Source organism: Monodon monoceros, unplaced genomic scaffold (assembly GCF_005190385.1).
Source record: "Monodon monoceros isolate NGI ecotype Baffin Bay Population unplaced genomic scaffold, NGI_Narwhal_1 Super_Scaffold_2, whole genome shotgun sequence".
Lineage (NCBI taxonomy): Eukaryota > Metazoa > Chordata > Mammalia > Artiodactyla > Monodontidae > Monodon > Monodon monoceros.
The window spans coordinates 99,860,232-99,873,924 of NW_021703776.1; the positions used below are offsets into that span (position 1 = coordinate 99,860,232).

Here is a 13,693-nt window from a genome sequence, read left to right on the forward strand (position 1 = left end):
ATCCAGCAATACTTAATCACCTCAGAAAATGTTACTCTCAGAATATTGTTTGAGAATATCCTAAGATAAAATATCTTGTCAGTCTTCATACATAATGAGTATCAGAACTGGTCATGTGTAAGTGAGGCAGGATCACTGACTCATTCAGCGCACTGACTCTAGGGCCAGATTTCCTGAGTTTGAACCTTGTGCTCTGCCACTGTATCACTGGGCAAGCTTCTTAACCAATGTATGTGTTAGTTTCTTCATCTGTAAAATAGGGATGATCACAGTACCTACATGATAGGGTTGTTGTGAGGATCAGATGAAATAAGAAACTTAATAAATGTTAGCTATGGTTATTTTTGTTTTAGTTCAGCAGTTGCCTATTACTAGCAAACACTCATTAATCATTAATATGTTTTCTGTTTTTCTTATGTCTAGATCTGGATGTGTGGAGGCCAACTCTTTATACTCCCCTGCTCTCGAGTAGGACATGTTGACAAGCAACACGTTGCAAACCACACTGGAATTGTAAAAGCCTTGGCATATAATAATCTCAGACTGGTGCACATTTGGCTAGATGAATACAAGGTGAAGGATGTGTCCCTGGTTTGGAAAGATGAGTGAGAGTACAGAGAGGGACTGGCTCTAAAGAAGCCTGCTGCTGCTTTCTAGATACCAATTTTTGTACTTTTCCTTAAATTAGGGCAACCCTTCAGCTGTTCACCCACCCATTTTCAGATGCTATTCTTAATTTGTTCATTTTAAGCTGCTACACTTGCATCTTACTCTTTTTTTTTTTTTTTAAATCTCTAAGGAAACTCAAGTTTCTCAGAAGTAAATCAACCAACACGAGAAGGCTTTTTTTCGCCCCTAGATCTATTTTCCTCCCCCAAAGATTGCCCATCTGCGGCAAATACCTCTCTCTGGCCCCATTCCCATGGGCAAATTTTGGATTCTTTTCCTCCACTACCAAGCTCCCAAGTGATGCGGCTGCAGCTGGTTTGGGGACCACACAAGAACCTCTGCTCCTTTTTTCTCTAACAGTCAAAGTTTTTTTTTTTTGCAGTACGCGGGCCTCTCAATGCTGTGGCCTCTTCCGTTGCAGAGCACTGGCTCCGGCCTCCCGGACCGGGGCACGGACCCGTGTCCCCTGCATCGGCAGGCGGACTCTCAACCACTGCGCCACCAGGGAAGCCCAACAGTCAAAGATTTTTACATCAAAGCCAGGCCCCTTCATTTGTGCATCTCCGCATGGTTTAAGCCCCTTGCCGGGACCTTTAGAATGCACATACAGAGAACATATAGATGCAGCTTCATTTTAATTTGAAAGTTCAAACAAATTTGGACAGTAACAACAAGACCTCCTTTCAGATACATGGGTAGAAATATGTAAGAATCTCTCTGTGATATTATGTGTCCTGGTCTTGATCTAATATTTATTTATTATTTTAAATTATAAAAGTAATAATACTCAATTTCTTGAGTAATCAGGGCAATATGAATTAAAACCTCAATGAGATATTTCTACATATTTCTACATACATGGCAAAACATTTTTAAAGTCTGATAGGACCATGTGTTGGCAAGCACAGGAAGTCTCAGACACTGGGTGGGAGTGTTAATTGTTACAAACTCACTTTGGAAAACAGTTTGGCAATATCAAGTAATAAAAGACATGAATATCCCATGATCCAGCAATTCCATCCTGTATATACACTACAGAAAGCATGCTTTTGTGCACCAGAACACATGAACAAGAATGTTTATAAACAGCATTGTTTGTGTTAGCCAAAACTGAATACAACCCAAATATTCATCAGGGGTGGAATGAATAAATATGTTTAATGATATAATTCTATATAGCAATGAAAATTAATCAACTTTAAATATACATACAACAGTATAGGTAAATCTGAAAGATATAATGGTGGACAAAAGCAGCCAAACACAATAGAATATATACTGTATTTTTCCATTTCTATAAAGTTAAAAACAGGTAAAAATCAAACCGTATAATCTATGTGTGGATAATTAGATATCGATACTAGAAAGAAAAGCAAAGAAATGAATACATAATCAGGATAGCACTTCAAACTAAGAGAAAGGGGCTTCCCTGGTGGCGCAGTGGTTGAGAGTCCGCCTGCCGATGCAGGGGACGCAGGTTCGTGTCCCGGTCCGGTAAGATCCCACGTGCCGCGGAGCGGCTGGGCCCGTGAGCCTATGGCCGCTGAGCCTGCGCGTCCGGAGCCTGTGCTCCGCGGCGGGAGAGGCCACAACAGTGAGAGGCCCGCGTACCGCAAAAAAAAAAAAAAAAAAAAAAACTAAGAGAAAGGATTATGATCAGGAAAGGAAAGGCAAGGGCCTCTGAGATGCTGATTATGTTCTATTTCCTGACTTAGGGTTTCTGGGGTTGATTTTTCAACAGTTCACTAAGGTGCACATTTATATTCTATGTGCTTTTTTCGGTATGTTTATTATATTTCCTGATTTTTAAAAAAAATATTTTTAAAAAGGTAACGCATACACATTTTTGTCTTACAGTATTGAAAAGCATGAAGTGAAAAGTAAGCTTTCTAAGCCCGTAGTTTCACCCCTCAGAAGCCACCACTAAATTACTGTTTATAGTTTCCTGTTAACATGCACATACACATGAGTATATATCCTTTTCTTTTACCTAACTCGATTTGAGCAGCAATATTTTGTTGTAATTTTTCCATTTATTAGTATAATTTAAAAACATACTTTCAAAGTCTTTTAAAATCAGAGCAGATAAACATGTCATCCTTTTAAATATTTCCTTTGAATGGATCTTTTAAAATTGATTCCATTCATAAATAGCCCCCAGAGATAAACATTCTGATCATCTTGGCTTTTTGTTATTCCTTAACAGTGCCAAAATGAACATCCTTTACATGTATCTTTTTGCACATTTGTGCAGATATATCTTGAATAAATCTGAAGACATGGACTTGTGGACCATGAGTTAGTGCATCTTAAATCTTGATGAATGATGTCCAAATGGTCCTTCACTGCCTACACTGTCACCTACACTGCCATCAAATGTATATAAAAGTGCCTGTCTCCCCACAACTATTCCAACCCTAGTTTTAATTAAACTTTGTATTTCTTCTAATCTGATAGGTTAAAAATATCTCATTGTTTAAAATTGCATTTCTTTAGTTATGAGAGACTTTAAGCTTTTTTTTTTTTTTTTCTGTGACCAGAGGTCACAGATTTAAATGGTTGACTTGAACACAGTTAGGACTGAGTAGTTTACTGAATTTCATGGGGGATATAGTTACCAAAAGTTCCATCTAATATAAAAAGCATGTAATGTTTGGCATAAAATCAATGGATTGTATGACACAGCATGTTGGGAAGTTGAGTGAATGTCATTGGGCAAAACAGGCTTTGGACAGGGAGACGTTGGCTAAGGTCTTCTCTGCCTTCACTCCAAAACGAGGACACCCTCCCTCAGGCTCATTCTCTGCACCAACCCCCCCTGGGGAACTAGGAGTGGCAAGACATGATGGCAAAGACCTAAAGATCCCTGGGGAGAGTCCAACATGGCATGCCCATACTATGCTAATTTGGGTAAGCAAGCTCCTCTCATTCAACAATATTACTGTGCTATATACCAGGCACTGGGAATACACAGATGAAAATACAAAGGTTCTGCTTTCAAGGAGGCTTTGGTCTACTTAGAATACCTCTTTTAACATGGCAGAGCTTGAGTCCATTAGACACTCATACTTGGCGCTTCCTTAAATCAAGAACGCAGAAAAGACTAACCAGGTGTGGTGATAATAATGGCCGACACTGACATGACACCTACTTTGTGCCAGCCTTAGTCTCCTAAGAGCTTTGCACGTATGAAAGTGTTCAGTCCTCACCACAGTCTCATGAGGGTAGCAGCCAAGGTCACATAGCTAATAAATAGCAGAGCCAGAAATTGAAACCAGGTTGTCTTCCTCCAGAGTCAATTTGCCCTTAGCTGCCACCACCCCCCATTTCTGAAACCATGGAAGTGTTGATAGGGATCGGGGAGTGAGGGGTTTTGTCCTTGAGTATCATTGAGAGAGTAGGAGAAAGGGGAAACACTACAATAGGTGGCTATGATTCTAGAACTCTTGAGAAGCAGGACTTAGACTTCCTGAGTCCCTCTACGCTACTTTCATCGTGGTCTGTCACAGCACATCTGGTGAATATATGTGAGGTGAGTGAGTCCCAGCTCCTATGTGTGCCTCTGCCCTCCCCATACAGAGGGAAGGTTTTCTGTCGTTGTTTTGTTTTGTTTTAGTTCAGATGAAAATATATACTGCTATGTTAGGTACCATGATTTGATTACCAACGATTTGTCTGGTTTAATGAAATGACTCTTTCTTTCCATTTAGGAGCAGGTATTTTTACGAAGACCTAATCTGAAATATCTTGCCTATGGAGATATTAGTGAGCGTGTTGAATTAAGGAAACAGTTGGGTTGCAAGTCATTTCAGTGGTATTTGGATACTGTCTTCCCGGAACTGGAGACCTCTAAAAGAGTCTCATGAAAGGAAAACCAATCATTTTCATGAATAAAGCGTTAAAAATTCCCCTAGTCCTTCAACGTAGAGAAGAGAACAAGTTTGGAACATCATGCAATTATGTGAACTACAGTAAGAAGTGCAACCAGAATGATCTACAACAGAAGTGCCTTTTCTGCCACTAAATTTCTGGGGTGGCAAGGCCTTAAGCATTAGAAATGCATGTTGTCACACCCTTAAGGCTGTCATAAAATCGATTGAGATAAAGTGTGTTATCTCCAGTTATTTGCCAAGCTCACTTCGTCCTGGTAGACCGTAAGGACTGCTCAACTCTTGGTCAACTCAATTCCTACTCCAGACAGGTGACCTGGGCTGGTGACCTCCCCAGAAAGACATTCTCAGAGAGCCTTGGTTGGTCCATTCAACTGTATTGAGCTCCTTTCTTGCTGCCAGTGTAGGTTCTGGCCTTGACACATTGCTTGGTTGGGTTCCTGAGTTTCTGATGTCCAGTCACTTGCCTGGGTGTCCTGGTCCAGCTCTCCAGGCCAGCCTCCCTGTTTGTTTCTGTTGGCCCTTCAGTTAATTGGAGACATTCTCTCTTCCCTACTTCTGATTTTGCCTTTTTCACGTCTGTTCCCTCCTATGGCTCTGGCCTACAGCTCTCCTGACACTTCTTGGCTTGCATGCCTTGTTGATAATCTGTGTTCGACATGACTCGAGAAAACTGTTTAGCTGGGATTGGGGAAGAGGTAACTAGGTTCAATATCCATCCTGTGTGGACACACTCCCAGGTGTCTAAAGTACTTCTATCAGGTTAGAGGGATGGCTGTTGCATTCACCCTGGTGAAGGCAGCTAGAAAAGTGAAAAATATATTTAATTCACAAAACGAAGAGAATGAGAAAATAAGGGAAGGAATACATTGAAAGGAGTAAAAAGGAGGAGGCTTAGGATAGAATCACTAAATCATAGCTTCTGCTGGAGAAGATATAAACTAGTTTTTTTTACAGCAGAAAACAACTTGACTCATCCATTATGCTCATTTAATCACCAACTGAATGGTCATCTCAGGCCAGGTGTCCTTCTAGGTGCTGGGATGCAGCTGACAATGGGGCAGGTAAACATCCCTCCCTTCATGGAGCTTGTGTTCTTTGAAATAATATATACAACGTAAAGAAAAAAGAACCAGTTTATAATGTCATTATACCCATGTATTTGGCAAAGTACTCTATAAAGTCTGTTGCTGGAAAGAGATGGGAAAAACCTGTGCGCAAACATTACAGGTGGCCAGGGTAACTTGACTGAGCTTTTAAAAGGTCAATCTGGCAGCACAAAGGAACTGCCACATGATTATATTCTGGGCCCATGTTTATACCTTAACTACTCTAGAAAGTAATAAAAGATTGATGGTAATAAACCTATGAATCCATTAAAATCAGAGTAAAATATGAAATAAAATTTCTGCAGCCGAAGGCAAAAAAGAGAATTGTAGTATAAATTCAGAGGATCTTCTTGTTTGGGAAGCATAAAGAAGGATGTAAATATCAGCTTTGCCAAAAGAAAAATGTTCTTTTTCTTAGAGCCATGGGCCTAATATTCAGTCTTAGTTTTGTAATGTAATTTAGTTCAGGTCCTAGATGGCATGAATAAGTCTTAGAAACGATGTAGAATGTTGCTTAAACAATCTCCTCTAGAATATTGTTTCAGCTGACTCTGGAATAGGAAACAAATCAGAATCAACATCCAAGTACTTGGTGTGATTGAAAGGAAACCCATACTTGCCCGTAGGTGGCAATTATGGTTTTGTATAGAAATTTTAAAATCTGATTTGTATTCTGGAGCTGTTTGAGAAAGTATCTGCTCACCTGCTCAAGGCTTTTCACACAACAGTTTTGGGTATGACCAAACACTTGGACAAGCCTTACATTAGCCAGAGAATTCTGTAAGGAAAGCATACTTTCAGGAATTTATCCTAAGACACACCGAGATGAAATAAAAACAAGAGCTAACAATTACTGAGCTCTCACTATGTTTCATACCCCCTGGTAATACTCTGCATAGATTATCTCATCTTATCCACACAACTTTACAAGATAGTTCCTATTGTTATTACCATATCATAAAACAGAAAACTAAGTTTAAAACTTGTCCAGGGTTAGCGTTGCCAGATTTAGCAAATAAAAGTACAGCATGCCCTGGTAAACTTGAATTTTGGATAAACAATAATGTCTTAGTAAAGTATATTCCACATATTCTATGGGACATGCTAGTGAATTTTTTTTTATCTGAAATTCAAATTTTAAGCTTCCTATATTTCCTCTGGCAACTGTACCTAGGGATAGATAGATGAACACAGCCCATAGACTAGCCTATGCCCAGCCTCAAAGACCCCGGGTTTAGATGCTACACTGCAAAAAGCATATTCATGTCATTCTTTCTGATGGTAAAAAATTGGAGCTAACCCAAAGCTTCAATTTCTGGAATGGTACGACTGTACATTAATTTGGTGGGACAGTATGAACCCATTTAAAATAACAGCTAGAAACAGATCTCCACACCCATCAGAATGGCAAATAAAATGTCTGACACCGTCAAGGGTCGGGTGAAGGTGGAGCAATGGCCGGTCTCCTGCACTGACTGCACCTTAGGACACTGATTTCAGACTTTGATGTGTACATAAATCACCTGGCCACGGCGGTAAAACGCATATTTTGATTACTTAAGTACGTCTGGCATGGGGCCTGCTGACTGAAAAAAAATGCATCACCTAAACGTTGAGAATTATGTTTTATTTGGCAGACAAAACCGAGGACTCAAGCCTGGGACGCAGCCTCTCAGGTAGCTCTGCGGGACTGCTCTGAAGAGGTAAGGTGGGGGAGACAGGATAGATAGGAGTTTTTGCAACGAAGGTCAGATAGTCTGAACATCAAAGGTTACTGTTAAAGAAAATCAATCAAACGCAAGTTAAGGAATTTAGTGCTTTCCTATACATGGGAATTGCAAGAGCCAGGGCGTACTGAGATCATTTCTTTGCTCTGCACCCTAACCAACCAGAGCCAGGATCCTGTTCTTCCCCATCCTGAGTGCACCATTTGGGGGTGGCCACAGTGGCTGGGGGCTTGGCAGCGGACAGCCCGTTTCCACCCTGAGTTACCTCCGGGCGGGCGGGGGCTGTAATGGTGATGGCTCGATGGCTGCCAACATCCTTTGCTTACTGATAGGTGGCTGAAGAGTCAGGATTTCTAGCAAGCCCCCCGTGACCCCATGTGCCTTCCTGCGGCTGCTCTGCGGGCGCGCTGTACTTTCCCACCCTTACCACCAACCCGTGAGGTTTTATCACAGTTTCAGCCAAACCTTGACATTTTAACCTACAGTTCTTTTATCATAAGCGGGGTCGCACATCTTTCAATATGTTTAAGTCATTTGTCTTCAATGAGCCCATTTATGTAAGAGTTAAAAACGCGAAGGCCGCCCGCGACCGACCCCCGAGCCCACCCGCAGGCGCTGGGCCTCGGGAACGTGTGGAGCCCGGGGGCCGCCACGCGCCCGCAGCGGGCGGTGACGTCACGCGCGGGGCCGGGGCCGCCCGTCACGTGGCCCCGGCGGGCGCGCGCTCGGGCCGAGGCCGCGGCGCGGGCGCTGGGCAAGCGCTGGGGGCGCTGGTGTGCCTGCTGCTGCGCCCGCTGCTGCGTTTTCTTGCCGGCAGCTCCGCCCGCTGCGGCGAATGCGGCTCGGACCCGGGCCGTGGCGGGAGCGAAGATGCCACAGCCCGAGTCCCGAAAGGCCGGGGTCCTGCGCTGCCGGCGTCGGGGTAAGTAGCGGATGGCCCGGCGGCGGCGTGTGAGCCTGCGCGGCCTCCGTCCGTCCCTTCAGCGCCTCAGGCGAGCGGCCGCGGCCCGAGCTCCCGGAGCGTCGGAGGCTTCGCCCCGGGCCGCCGCCCTCCGCGGGGTCTCTGGCCGCTGGCCCGGCGTCCGGGAGTGTGTGGGGCGTTGGCAGAGCCGACGTGGCCCTGGAGGCCGGGGGTGGGCCGTGGAGGCGCCCGGCTCGCGGGGGGCGGCCGCGGGCGGCGTGAGAAAGACCTGCTCCCCCGCCCCACGGCGCTTTTTGCTAAAATGCCCCAGAAAATGGTTGCAGCAATTTTCAAGACGTATAGAAACTAGAGCGAATTGAGTAACGCCTTCGCTGGTACCCTGCCCTCAGTTTCCACGGTATTCGGGCAGTGTTCACATTTCCTTAAAGGAATTTTCTTTTTTTTAATTGTTTTTTTAGTGGTTAGTTTGAGCCGCTCAGGATTTGAGCGGGTCCTTGCGTGGCGTTCTGTGGATGAGCATCTTCAGTTTCCCTTTTCTTTGCAAGGTATTTGTTGAAGAAATTGGGTTATTTGTCTTGCACAATTTCCCAGCCTCTTAAAGTACGTGCCGTTTGGATAAATATAAAAATATCAAGTCTCCACCCTCCAATACTGGTAGATTTCACCGTTTGAGTGATATTAATATGCCCATGATGGAAGAGCTTTGTGTGTTTTTATCATCGAAGAAGATTTGGTCCAGCATTCCTTTTTACTTCGTGCTAGGAAAGCTGTTGGTTGGTTGGTTGGTTTTCCAAATGTAAGATGAAATGATAACTTTGAAATGCTTCTCATACTGCTGTGCGCCAATAAAATATTGTGATGCTACTCTCGTCCCCCAAACAAGAGTTTTAGGCCAGACTTTTTTTTTTTTTTTTAACGACACTCAATTCTTAGCTGTTACCTAGATATCCTAGATATATACCGTATGTTAAGGTCTACTCTGCCTTGAGAAAAATCTAAACCAGAAAACCTCTCTCTACCCTTAATGTTATCAGTGGAGCTTTTCAAATTAAACGTCATGAAACAGTAGTCCACACCGCTCCTGCCTCCTCTTGACAATTTCTGTGCTGTTCTTTGCAATTTGAGTTCTATCTTCACTTTTCTTTTTCTTTTTTTACTCTTTTATTATGGTGGTAAAATACACATACCATGAAGTTGATTGTTCTAAGCATTTTTAAGTGTACAGCTCAGAGGTACTAAGTACATTCACAGTATTGTGTCACCATCACCGCTGTTTCCAAAAGTTTCTCCCTTACCCTAAACACAAACTCTTAAACCATTAAGCGTTAACTCCCCATTTCCCCTCCTCCCAGCCCTTTCTGTCTCTGAATTTGCTTATTCTAGAGGCCTCACAGAATTGGAATCGTACAGTATTTGCCCTTTTGTGTTTGGCTTATTTCATCTGATGTGTTCAAGGTTCATCCATGCCGTAGTGTCTCTCAGACTTCATTCTTGGGTATGGCTGGCTAATACTCTGCCGAGTGGCTGTAGCACAGTTTGTTTATCCATTCATCCGTTGATGGACACTAGGTTGCTGCTGTTTTTTGGCTGCTGTGAATAACACTGCTGTGAACATGTGTTTACATGTGCCTGGGTGAGTCTAACTGGCCTCCCTGGCTCTAGATTTTTTCTTTTTTCCTCTGTCCCAAACCATTTTACACACTGTTCCTAGAATTTTCTTCCTAAGGTGTATTTGCTTAAAGACATGAGTTAGCTTCCTTTTGCATGCAGAACAAGTTAATTCTCATCCTCAGGGTCATAGCCCCAGCCTGTCCTCATAGAATTAATCACCTTCCAGTAGCCTTAACCAGCTGTGTGTATTCATTATAGCCAACCTTCCTACTTGGTATTCTGTTTGGAAAACTAAAACCAAACACATGTTGCAGTTTCTCAAGACTTCAGCTTTCCGCTTGAGATATTTCAGTTTTTGGCCATTGAAGTCTTAAAGTCAAACTTAAATCTTAACTTCTATAAGGCATTTCCTTCAAGTTTTTCATATAAAATTAATTTGGCCCTGGTACTTATTTGTATATACTGTCGTTTATTTATATCTTTATTATGGAATTTTTTAGAGTTTGCTTTAGGATATACCCAGTTTTTCACTTGATTTATTATTTCTTTAGGATTTTTATTCTTAGAGAAAGTGGGATTACTGACCAAAGTGTATAAAGGTTTTTACGGCTCCTATGCCATTGTTAAACTGCTTTTTAAAAGGGCCCTGCAATTTATAACTTTCATCGCTGATAACTGTATGTGCTTCAGTGAGTACTGAAAATGTTGCTAGTTTGAGTTAGAAAATAGTACCTTATTTTTATTTGCATGTCTTTACTAATTATTGAGACTGAAGACTTTTTCCTGTGTATTTCCAAGTTCATCCAGGCTGTTTCATTTATCAATACAGCTGACCTTGAACAACACAGATTTGAACTGCACAGGTCCATTTATACGCAGATTTTTTGGTCAACAGTAAATACTACAGTACAACAAGATCTGCGATTGGTCAGATCCTCTGATATGGAAGGCCTACTGTATAAGCAGATTTTCAACTGCGTGGAGGGTTGTTGTTCCTCCCTGCCGTATTGTTCAAGGGTCAGCTGTAGTTGGAAAAATGCTATATGTAGAGTCCCAGCCCCAGCATTACAGAACAGAACAGAGTTTCTCAAACTTGGCATTGTTGACATTTTGAGCCAGATAATTCCTCACTGCTGGGGACTGTCCTCTGCATTGTAGGATGTTTAGCAGCATCCCTGGCCTCTGCCCACCACATGTTAGTAGGATCCCCCAATCTGTGACAACCAAAAATATTTCTGGACATTACCAAAAGACCCCGCTGGTGTCCCGGTTTTCCCAGACATTGCCAAATATCTCAGGCTCTGGCTGAGAGCCACTGGAGTATAGAGAGTGGACTTAGAGCTAGGAGACTAACTTCACTGGTACAATTCACCCTTCTGGTACTCTGCATCTATACACAGCCTACAACGTGCATTTCCATGTGAACATCCTGTTATCTACAGACTAAATTGTAAAGTTGATCTCCTGTGAATCTTCTGTTAAATAATAAGGAGGAAGCAGAAGTGAGGAGAAAATACTTAATATATACAAATACACACAAAACCCGTAAGGACAGACTACTAGAATCTGTGTCCTGTGACTCCATGGACAAGAATTAGTGGAGAACTTAGTCATGTAAGCACATTATAACCCCTAGAAACCAACACATATACAGAACCCAAAACGGTAGTGTAAAGGTCAAAGGAGCGTTTGTTTGTTGGGTTACATCTACACACACACACACACACACACACACACACACACATACACATATATATACACAACCCCATTTATATATAAACACATTTATATATATATACACTTATATATATTTAAAAGGTTTACTACGGAAAATTTCAGACATGATGAAAATTAATAGATTTTAAATAACCCATTAATGCTCAATCTTTTTTCATCTGTAATCCCTATGACTATGAACTCATTGATATTTATCTTATACTTTGGGTTATAATGCAATACCACAATTTTTGCTCAAATTGTTTTAGCTATGGCCATTGTAAGCTCTTTCAGTTGGTTCCATCTGTTCCTTTGACATACCCCCATCATTGTGGGTTTTTTCTTTTTTTTTTTGTGGTACTTCCTTACTTTCTGGCACTACAAGGTACTTCAGGCTCATCTTGTATATTTCCTTTCCCCGTCCTAGAGTCAGTCATTTTTTCAAGGAGCTTTGGTTCTTTTTATTGGAGAATGCTGTTAGAAACCAAGATTTGGGGGGCTTCACTGGTGGCGCAGTGATTAAGAATCCGCCTGCCAATTCGGGGGACATGGGTTCGAGGCCTGGTCCGGCAAGATCCCACATGCCGTGGAGCAACTAAGCCCATGTGCCACAACTACTGAGCCTACGCTCTAGGGCTGGCGAGCCACAATTACTGAGCCCACATGCCACAACTACCAAAGCCTGTGCACCTAGAGCCCATGCTCTGCAACAAGAGAAGCCACTGTGATGAGAAGCCCGCGCACCACAAAGAAGAGTAACCCTGCTCGCTGCAACTAGAGAAAGCCCACGCCCAGCAACGAAGACCCAACACAGCCAAAAATAAATAAATAAATAAAATTTATTAAAAAGTACCCCAAGATTTGGGCACTAGGTATGCTTGTTGTCACTTGGGGTGTCATTCTTCTAGGCCCTCTCATCTGACAAGCAAGGAAATATATATGTACATATATGGAAATATATGTGTAACCATCTGTATCTAAATCTAACATGTTAAGCTAAACTTGGGTTCATACTCATGTCTTGAACTCTAATCCATTTTAATGCTATGAATTTCCTTCTCATCACTACTTTTGCTGCATCCCACAAATTGTAATAAGCTGTATTTTCATTTAGTTCAAAATATTTTAAAATTTCTCTTGAGACTTTAATTTCCAGATATCTGGGTTTTGGTTTTTTTTTTTTTAACCTTTCTGTTACTGATTTCTAGTTTAATTCCACTGTGTCTAAGAACATACTTTGTATGGTTTCTGTTCCTTTAAATCTGTTCAAGTGTGTTTTATGGCCCAGAATATGGTCTACATTGGTGAATGTGGGCTAGAGAAGAATATGTATTCAGCTGTTGTTGGATAGAGTTTTCTTTAAATGTCAGTTAGATCAAGTTGATTGATGTGCTGCTCAGGTCATCTATTTCCTTATTGATTTTCTGTCTGCTCGATCTGTCAACTACTGACAGCGTTGTTGAAGTCTTTATAATAGTGGATTTATCTCCTCTTTTCATTTTTCTCAGGTTTTGCTTCATGTGTTTTGATACCCTCTCCTTCGTTAGGTGTAAACAAGTACAAGATTGTTATGTCTTCTTGGAGAATTGACCTCTTTATTATCATATAATGACCCTCTTTATCCCTAATTACCCGACAAAGTCTGCTTTGTCTGAAGTTAATATAGTTACTTCAGCTTTCTTTTGGTTAGTGTTAGCATGGTATAGCTTTCCATCCTTTACTTTTAACATATATAAATTTTTATACTTAAAGTTTGTTGCTTGTAGACAACTTATAGTTGGATCTTGTTTTGTCCACTGTGACTCTCTCTCTTTTGATATTGTATTCTTTAGACCATTCACATTTGAAGTGATTATTGATATAGTTGAGTAAATATCTTCCATGTTTGTAACTGTTTTGTATTCATTGCTTTTTTCTGTTTCCTTTTAATTGAGCATTCTATATGATTCAACTCCATCTCCTCTCTTAGAATGTATTAGTTTTCTGTTGCTGCAATAACAAAAGAACACAAACTCAGTGGTGTAAAACAACACAATTTCTTTTACCATT

The 13,693-nt window shown here is 41.6% G+C and overlaps 2 protein-coding genes across 4 annotated transcripts in view; both read left to right on the forward strand.

Moving 5' to 3' along the window:
* The window catches only part of GALNTL5 (polypeptide N-acetylgalactosaminyltransferase like 5), a 74,597-nt gene extending 69,929 nt beyond the window's left edge, over positions 1 to 4,668 (forward strand). Inside the window, exons 9-10 of the mRNA XM_029233795.1 lie at positions 424 to 573; positions 4,380 to 4,668. Of these exons, the coding sequence (XP_029089628.1) occupies positions 424 to 573; positions 4,380 to 4,535 (306 nt within the window). The 3' untranslated portion in view covers positions 4,536 to 4,668. The remainder of the gene's footprint in view (positions 1 to 423; positions 574 to 4,379) is intronic.
* A 3,442-nt stretch (positions 4,669 to 8,110) lies between these two features.
* The window catches only part of GALNT11 (polypeptide N-acetylgalactosaminyltransferase 11), a 54,665-nt gene continuing 49,082 nt past the window's right edge, over positions 8,111 to 13,693 (forward strand). For 2 of the 3 annotated variants that reach the window (XM_029233683.1, XM_029233678.1), the window contains exon 1: positions 8,111 to 8,317. The gene's annotated coding sequence lies outside the window, so the exon portion shown is untranslated. Of the gene's footprint in view, positions 8,318 to 8,846; positions 8,863 to 13,693 lie in introns of those variants that run through there. The other variant, XM_029233682.1, reaches the window with a different exon arrangement.